Source organism: Chrysoperla carnea, chromosome 5, assembly GCF_905475395.1.
Source record: "Chrysoperla carnea chromosome 5, inChrCarn1.1, whole genome shotgun sequence".
Lineage (NCBI taxonomy): Eukaryota > Metazoa > Arthropoda > Insecta > Neuroptera > Chrysopidae > Chrysoperla > Chrysoperla carnea.
The window spans coordinates 17,566,231-17,576,146 of NC_058341.1; the positions used below are offsets into that span (position 1 = coordinate 17,566,231).

General features: G+C 29.3%; 1 protein-coding gene across 1 annotated transcript in view; it reads right to left on the minus strand.

The window, feature by feature from the left end:
- Positions 1-9,916, minus strand: part of LOC123299976 (glutamate decarboxylase) — a 53,852-nt gene extending 43,936 nt beyond the window's left edge. The window contains exon 1 of the mRNA XM_044882416.1: positions 9,541-9,916. Coding sequence (XP_044738351.1) covers positions 9,541-9,646 — 106 coding nt within the window. The 5' untranslated portion in view covers positions 9,647-9,916. The remainder of the gene's footprint in view (positions 1-9,540) is intronic.

Here is a 9,916-nt window from a genome sequence, read left to right on the forward strand (position 1 = left end):
ATCTAATGTTGAAGGAAATAATGGCATAATTATACGGCTTTTAGACAGGGTATAACAGTGCTGAAAGTCTTAACAAAAGTCTACATCGATTACCACCTTTCTATACAAAATCAATCCCGATAAACAAGCAGAAATTGAAAAACAATACATTTTTTATAAGATTAGTGTACCTAGACATTTTTAAGTATTCGAATTAGCTCAAATATTTATATGTAGACAAAATTACACAACCTATACATAAGTAATTCTTCGAAGAGTTTTTATTATTCGAATCACCTGTCTTTATAAAAACATGTTACAAGAAAAGAACAAAATTACTTCACATCGAATGAACCACGAAAACTTTATACAAACGACAGACAGATAGACATACGAACAGAACATATCAGTCAAACTGATGCTTTTACTAGTATAGTTATATTGTGATATTTACGATATATATGTTCGAATAATACACAAATATTAGGTATGTTATACGGGAAGGGTATAGAATAGAACGGGATAAAAAGGGGAATATGAATGTATGTTATGTTTAGTAGTTTTTGCTGAATTTTAATTAAAATTCTCTTGGGCACGTTTTTTGAACTATTTACATGCAATAACTGTAAACTCAAATGACAGTAATGCAATCCATACAGTGAAAATAGTTTATAGTGACATAGTGACGATGTACATTGAAATGATACCGTCAAGTCATTCTATTTAAAAACTTTTTCTAATAAATTGGCAGTACATAGTCGGTGTGGTACTGAACTCGTGTGAGTACGACTCCTGTAGTCCACACGACTAACTTCCCAGAGGGGGGAAAAACATTAAAAAAAAAGGTCTTGTTAACCTTCATAGATTATTCTTCGAACATGTACTGCAGCTTATGCTGGAACGATCATTATCTCCATAGATAACTGATGTGTTTTATCCACTTTTCAGATTCTGTTTATTCAGTTTTTTCCAGTTTTTTTTTTTATTACCATTAAAAAACGGCTCAACTAATTCTTCTGAAAACTCTTTCAGTTCTTAAATACGCGATTACGCGTCAAATAAGCCCAGTCGCGTGTTAATGTCACAACTGGTTCGCGAGATAATCGAGGCGAAAGAATCCGAACGAACATACGCACATACGTACACGCACACACACACAGACATCAGATTGAAAAGGTTTGATTCGGCTATTGCGGCTAACTTGATTTCCTCAACAAATAAGCCTTATACAATAAATAGCCAGTACTTTCATCCTGCTATGTCATTTTAAACAATTTTGATTGTAAGTGGAAGTAACAATAACATGTATATTTTTTGGGCTTGTGTATGTATGTTTAAAACTTATGATACCCCTTAATTTTAGAATGCCTTTTGAATAGAAGAAAACCTAAATAACCCCAATAACATTGGTTGTAATTCAAAATTAAATGTGAACAATGTGATGAAAAATTATTATTTTATTATTGTTTGTTTTATTAATTTAAACTTCTTTTTTTATTAATTGTTTTTTTAACTTGATTTATTTATGTTTTTATTTTTATTACGTTCGTAAATTTCTTTAGCTTTTTTTATTTGACAAGTGAAATATACAGGAAAAACCATTAAAAATCAAGAAAATATATAAACGGGTGAACTTATTTTTATTAAACACTAGATGATCCGATGAAATTGGTAACATCTAAAATTGATTTCATTGTAACAAGCGATTTTCAATCCTTATCAACCACCCAATTTGCAAAAAGCAGGGGCTACCTCAAATAAATGAATTTACTCTTAAGAAAATTAAACAAACCAATCACATTTCATGAAAGTTAGGAGAGACATAGTTATTTTCCCTACAATGTGGAATTTGCCATATTATCCATAAAAATGTAAAATTAGACTTGATACCATGACAAAATTTGAAAGTGAAATTAAAATTGATTAAAAAATGAAGAAGTTATGAGCAATCAAAGATTGCATTCAATGGTTGTCCATCTCTTTTTAGCAAATGACGATACCCACGTATGACGTCGCTAGGGGGTATCTTCCTCTTTGTTTAATTAGGAATTTTAAACGTTCATATCTTGCATACGAGTAAAGATTTTTTTTAAAACCAGCTTCACTTTTCTACACGTTCAGTGAGAATTCTTTACCTGAAGTGATAAAAGAAATTTTGTCCTATCCCCTATCCCTTATCAATATTTTTCCCCTATTCCTTTTCTTCTCAATACTTTTCTTCTTATATTATCAAGTTATAACACAATTCACCATCAAAATTGAAAATACATAGAATTTTTTTTTTTATTTGTGTCCCACACTACCGTGCTTATACATCCTTAATTATTCGGGCACAACGGTTTTTCTTTTCAATAATTTTTTCAAATTTTTTCAATAATTTGTGTCCCACACTACCGTGCTTATACATCCTTAATTATTCGGGCACAACGGTTTTTCTTTTCAATAATTTATTAAGGTTTAAACAGTTTTTATATTTTCATTTCCACCGATTATAGTTTTGGAGAAATCTATGAAAACATATCATCCTTCTACCGTTTTACCAATGTTAAACATGCCTACTTTTGAAGTCATTTATTTATTTAAATAATCGGGCAACCTCCCCCTAAAATTTTCACAATTGATTTAGACTTAGTCCAACTTCATATAAAAAAAGTTAAGCCTTTTATTCAAAATTACTCTGGTGCTCATATATCCTTAATTACTGGCATAAAAACACAACATAAAAACTTTTTTTTATATCAATTAAACTTAAACTGAAATCATAAAATATATTTTTATTGATTTTCCAGTAAAAGACAACATTATTTATTTGATTCGACATAGTTGTATACCTACCTACTATACTAAAATTGAATTTATTCCGGATATATTTTTTCATAACATTACATCACCAAATAATTTCCGGTTACATCAAAAACAAACTGTAATCTGTGTTCTCGTAGATATAATATTATTGTAGTATACTTTATCGTCCACATTTCACATTTAGAGAGATAGCTACGATAAGTTGTATCTTTTTACGACAATAGATATAAGGATGGTGGTTAAAATAAATTATGTGTCGGATACTTATCTTAGGCAAGTTTCCAAAAACTTTATATGTGCAGGAATAAATTTTTTAATTATATGATAATTTTGGTGCTTGATATTTTTACTCCTATACCGGGTGTTTTTTTAGTAAATGGTTTTATAATTCAAGGAAGTGGTAACATACGCCAAGGCAAACATTAAAGGTCAGAAATAGATAACCGAAAAAGTGTTTTTAATGGTTCATTGGAGCTAATAAAAAATGGGAATTAGGAAAATTGACGCTTTTTTCGCTTTTTTGGGCTGTAATAATTTATTTTGCTCTGATGGCATTAAATAACGATTTTGTTCTTATTTCCTTCTCAATAAGCGAGCGGTCATAAAACTCGTTAGGTGTATTAGTAGAGATGATATAAGAGAAAAAGTGAGCGTAACGGGGACAACTGTCGCGCCATGACCTTTATTTTGCAATTTTGAAAAATTTGAAACATATCTGGTTCGTAATTCTGGTTTTTCTTGCAAAACCGAAAATTTGGAAATTTGTTATAAGCAGCGGGATAAAATAAATTGGGCGGAAAAGGGTACGCCAAATACGGAGCGAATCCACCTTGACCTCTGTACTATAATTTGTAATTGAAAAACATTAAATTTAAAGATAAATGGGTCTTTCTAGGTGAGATTACGATTCTAAGTGGGTTGCTCGATTATTTACATAAATAATTGATTTCAAAAGTAGGCAGATTTAACATAAGTTTTCTGTTAAAGGTAGATGAATGATATGTTTTCATAGAGTTCTCCAAAACTCCAAAACTAGTCGGTGGAAATGAAAAAAAACTGTTTAAATTAAAGTTAAAACCTTAATAAATTATTGAAAACAAAAAAACCCGTTGTGCCGGACTTATTAAGGATGTATGAGCATGGTATGGGGACATAAATAACAAAAAATATATCTTCAATTTTGATGATGAATTATGTTATAACTTGGGCAATATAAGCAGAAAAGTAAGAAAAACATTTTTCGATATCTGGAGTAATTTTCAAAATATCAAAAATTGAAAATTTTGTTTAATTATTTAGCTTTCGATACTTCGAAAACCAAGGCAAAAAAAAAAATTGTTCTGTCTACATTCATGAACAAAATTCATCATCATAGTTGAAAATAAGATAAAAATAATTTCAACCTTAAATCTAAAATTGTCTTGGTGCTCGTACTACCTTAATTAATAATTGAAACACAAATGATTTGCTAAAATTTGATTAAATATAAAATGATTTTAATAGTTTGATGTTATTTTGTCTATAAGTATATATTTGATGTGGGAATTTAACCACTCCAAAATAGTATAATAAAGTACCCATTGAAGAGATTTATCTAACGAAATCCTCTTATGTGGTGTTTACCATAGGTGTACGTAAAAGTGTATAGTTCGTTCATATTATACTGCTGTTAAAAAAGGACACAGATGTATTGGTTTTAATAGGGGTTTAAATACTATTATAATTAATAATTTATTATATAGACAAAGTGATGCGATTCATAAAATTTATTTAACACCTGCTAATCAAAATTTAATTTACATCATAATTTTGTGCTCTATAACTATTAATAATTAAATATGTGCTTGTCAAAAAGTTGAACAATTATTAATTAGTAGGTTTAATTAATCCTAGTTCAGTCGATAAATGTTCAAAATAGGATAATAGATGATAAGGGAACATCCATAAGCCACGTGCCCACGTCAAGAGGAAGTGGGAATTAGTTCAAAAACTACGGTAAGCTTCATCAGGGGATGGTGGCAAAGAGGCCACGTAATTTTTTTGAGACAAAGTTTAAGTTGCGGTATTTTCAAGAATTTCCGAAAATACAAGAAGTCTTCTTGGTAATAAAAAACATTACGTTCCATCCGAAGGGGAAAGGGGTCATGGTAAAGGCCACGGTAGCCTATATGGAGGGAAGGATGGGCTCCAACGAGACTGAAATTAAGCTACATAGTCTATGGACGCCTCCTCAGCAGCTTAGACCGATATTTTGCCCGGAAAATTAGCCTGAATATTTAAAAAAAATATTGCTTTTTCCAATAATTTACACGCATTACCTTCGCGCATAAGGATGTTAATTTCATTGATCAATATAATTTGACTTTGTGTTTGCAATATCATCTTGCATAGATTTTGAAGTGCTGCGTCTGAATTTAACCTATATATGGTCTCAGTTGCTATAAAGGTTCTAATTTTTAAATTATCTGGTTTAAAAATTCCCATTTTGTAACGTTCAATTGACTTGGTTGAATATGGGTTTTCATGCTAAATATTGATAATTTTTGCACTCGGTATTAACTTTTTAAAATCATAAAAATAAATGGGAATTTTTTACAACCCTATCAACCATCAACCAAGCAGAAGACTATCATCTTTTCAGTTACTTATGAAAATTACTTGATCTACATTTGCAAAAATTCAAAAAGACCGACGATCAAGATCGAATCATATTCAGCGAAGAATAATTACGAGAACGAAAACTGTTTGTCAATTGAATACATTTGATTTTAATCAACATTAATTTTAAATTTTAAACTTTCAAATATATTAAAAAAATAATTTCTTCTAATCAAAGCACAAACAAATTAAAATAATAACAAAAAAAAAAAAGAAAAGTCTCTCCTTAGAAACAGCATCATGATAACAGATGCTGCTCACTCTGTGTGTGTAAGCTAGTGTATATTATTAAAAAGTCAGAATAAAATAAAAGATTATACGACCCATATAAGTTTAGCGAACTGTTCATAATTTGTTGAGATTACGATTGGGAGGGCAAAACAAGAATGTTCGTAAGCTAGAGAGCTTTACAATAATTTTTTTTATATTTTAATATTGCGTACATATGCATATTTTCTGTTTTTCTATTGTAATATCAGTTTTTACTCATCTCGTCTGGGTGGAAAATAATTTCTTTATTCATTTTTTATAATATAAATTTTTGTTAAAAAAAAGAAAAATCGTAGTGTTTTTAAAAATATCACGTTAAATTTTTTTAAGTTCATTTCTTGTGTAATTAAATCTAGATTAAAATAATTTTAAAGAAAATAAACGATGGATATAATTTCCAAACTTTTCATTAGAAATGATGGAAATATATGGGGTGGTCCAAGTTATTTCAGCAGAATTTCATCAAATGATAGATTAAAACATAAATTAAAGTTTAAAAACTAAAAAACACGCTTTATTCCGCTAAAAAGTGGATAATAATTCAAATTGTAATGAAAAATTTTCAAAGCGTATAGTTTTCTCTACATTCATTCTTGAAGTTAGCTAATTTGCCAGATAGCAATCATCCCACGCTTTGAATTTTACATTAGGTACAATTAAAATTATCATTCACATTTTAATGCAAGAAAGACTGTCATACTAAGTTAAAGATTGTGTAGTACTCTTTTGGTAAAAAAGTAGCAAAAAAATTATTAACTTGAGTTGGTTTTGACCTAACAACCTTCCACATGAGGAGCGGACACTACCACCACTACACCATTTGATCGTACTATATTTCAAGATAATATTATTAAATTAATAATAAGGATAAACATATCGATAATTTATCTTTTAATGATCCTGGTCAGGATATAAGGATAAAATTTTAAAATTATTGTATTGTCATTAGCCCTTGATACAAGTGCAAATTTTTAAGTCAATCGAACGTCTACAAAATAGGAAAAATCGATTTGAACTTTATGCAGAAAGCGTATTAAATACTCATTAATTGACACAAATTTCAGTTTTGTTAACACTTTCATTTTGGTGTCGAAACGAATTAGAAAATTTGCCTTAGAGTCTTAAAATGCCTTATAGCCTTAGATAAATAACCATAAATTAAAAATTTTGCTTAACATCGATTTTGCTGCATCAGTATTATCAATATAAGTTTCGCAAATTTTGACAAATTTGTTATTCTTAAAATATTTTCGAATTTCACAATGATTTGATGCTATCATAATTTTCTAGTAAATATTTAAAATATTTTCTTCGTAACTTAATTATCTTTTAGAAACCTTACAAAACACAGTATCTTCATCCACAGAGGTATTGGTTAAAAAAAAATTGATAAGTCTATTGTTCATTGAATGATAATACTAAAATTTTATTGTCTATTATTCATAAATCCCAATAATAATGTATAAATAAAGTTGCTCGTTCATTTTTTCCCATTCATATACATTCCTGTCAAGGGATAACACCACTTGATCCTGACTATCAATCTATTTACCTCCTATAACTAACATTATTTTTACCACACATTCATATCATAGTATACATATACAAATTCCTATGGGACCTCTCAAATAACAGACTCAATCTTTATAACTATTATTTAGGTATATGCTTATGATAAAAAGAATATGCAGCATTATAAAAAAACTGTTAAAAGCCACCTTTTTGTGTCTGGCTAATATTGATAAATATTGTTGGTATATTCTGCTTTTTATCTCCTGTATATATGATGGATATATCAGAATATAATAAGTTTGGTCTCAAGTTTGTAGCGCATAGGCATGCAAGAAACAAAATTTGATTTAAGTGGTGAAAAAATCACCTAATTATAAATAATATCATAATTAAAACGATAAAAATTCACAAAAATTTTCGATCATTTCGGCGATTATTTAAGCTCTGTTACGGCATCGACTTGCGAATGCCAAAACTTTTTAGGTGCTAATTAGGTATCAAAGTCAGACATTAGAAGCTGTGTAACTTACACCGCTTAGCAATGAAAATAGTAATAAAATTATGAATGTTAAGGAAACACAATTAGGCGCTCATTAAGTGCTTAACGGTCAGGATTGTGAAATTGCCTAATTAATAAACGAAAACCTTGAATTTCGCAAATCAACGGATCTAAAAATCAGGTCTCTTTAATTAGGTGCTTGTAAGAAATTAAGATGAAATCGATCATAACTGTGAAGATATAGAGATATTGGCCTCGAAAAAATTTACCTTCGAGCTGAAAAGTATTTCAGTGTTGACTAAAATTAAGAAAAATTTCTACCAAAATTTTTTTGTAGACCTTGCCACTTTGCACACTTTTAATTGACAAGAATGTCTTAAACGGAAAAATTTGCCGTGCTTTGTTCTAAAATCATATTGAATCCCTTTGTCACTTGCAACGCATACCCAATGAGTGTTCGTTGTAGGCAGACACGAATAAAGCGCCGTATGAATCAGAAACATTTATAACTTCTATATCTTTTCATTAATATGTCCTCGCGTGGCCCTAAATTAAGTTCTGCACCAAGCAAAGACTCCTTCAATTCTTTGTTTACGCAGCGAACATGACAAAATGAGAAAAGAGTGGCTGTCTAAAAAAATTGGAAAGCGAACACACGCGGTTCACTCATAAAATTTCCCTCACTTAAGTCAATACTGAAATAGTTTTCAGGCCTCCCCACCAAACAGAACTGAAAAAATGAGGAACTCGAATTTGTCACTATCTTACTGTCTACTATTAGGTATATTCTAATAAAAGCTTGCTTATAAAAGTCGTCCATAGCTTTTACTTGCTCTTATTATGACGCTATCGTCATATTATCTATGTAACAGAATTTTTGAATGTGATTTATGTTTCAGCCACTTCAAAACGTCGGAATGAAACTTTGCACACTTATCAAGGGCCGATAACAATACAATCATTTAATAAGTTGCAAATAAGACATTTATTTGGTAAATGTTACGGATTTTCAGTCTTTAATTTAAAATATATTTTTAAATAGCTAGCTGAACTAAAAAGAAGAAAATAAATAATTGATTAAAAGAACTAAAAAAACACGCTTTTGTAACTAGCTGAACTTAAAAGTAGAAAATAATTATAATTGGTTCAAAAAGTAAATAGAGTGATTAAGGAAAAAATGGTTTTATCGTAATAAAGCATGAGGTGATTTTAAGATATTTTATAATGACATATAAAAATGATTTTATACTTTTACCAATATCTATCAATAAAATATTTACAATAATTGAAATCTAGCACCCCACGGTTTTTTATGGTAAACTATTTTTTCTGAATGACTTTATTTCTTTCGTGGTAAAAAATAAAGAATGGTAAAAAGCAGATCGATTAAAAATAGTCGAAAATCAATGAAATTTTAACCAATGACAAAGATTGAAAATTTAATAAAAGTTTTTTAAAGATTATAAAATATAACCATTTTAATAATCAATCAATATCTTAATAGCTTTCGGAAAATGTTCTTAACAAACATTCAAATGAAAATCGGAAGCCATATTTGATTTGAAACACAAACATATAGGTTTGGACGAGTCTAGTCTATCTAACTATGGAAAATCAATATTTAGTTATTATCCAATCAAAGAATTTACTTAGCCGCCATCTTGTATTAGCAGATTCTATTCTTAAGGTCATCCAATTTTCGTCACAAGAACGAAATACTTTTTTTTTTAATTGTTTGAACCCTTTTTTATCGTAATTTTTTAGAAAATGAAAACTATATTAAATTATTTACTTAACAAAAAAAAAAATCAACTTACCTTGATAAGTCAATTTCGCTGTTTGTGCTGATAACGGATATTTATAATCAGGATTTTTCGATTTAACAGGCGAACCCGTCGCCGATGTTTGACCCGACCCGGTCATTTTACTATTTAAATATTTATATAAATCGTCCGGGACGTACTTCAAAAACGCGTCCAGTTTGACGGATTTTTAAATAACAATTATCACCGGAAAAATATTCGAACTATATATATATAGTCGTTTTTTGTGAATTTTTTAAATATGATATTTTTAAAAATTCCACCTCCAGAATGTAAGTGGTAGAACTCTCTTAAACGTAACCTAAGTTCTATTGCAATGCTTGGCTTGCTTTTGTTTGTGATATGTATAGAGCAAAACTCTTCAAACCGC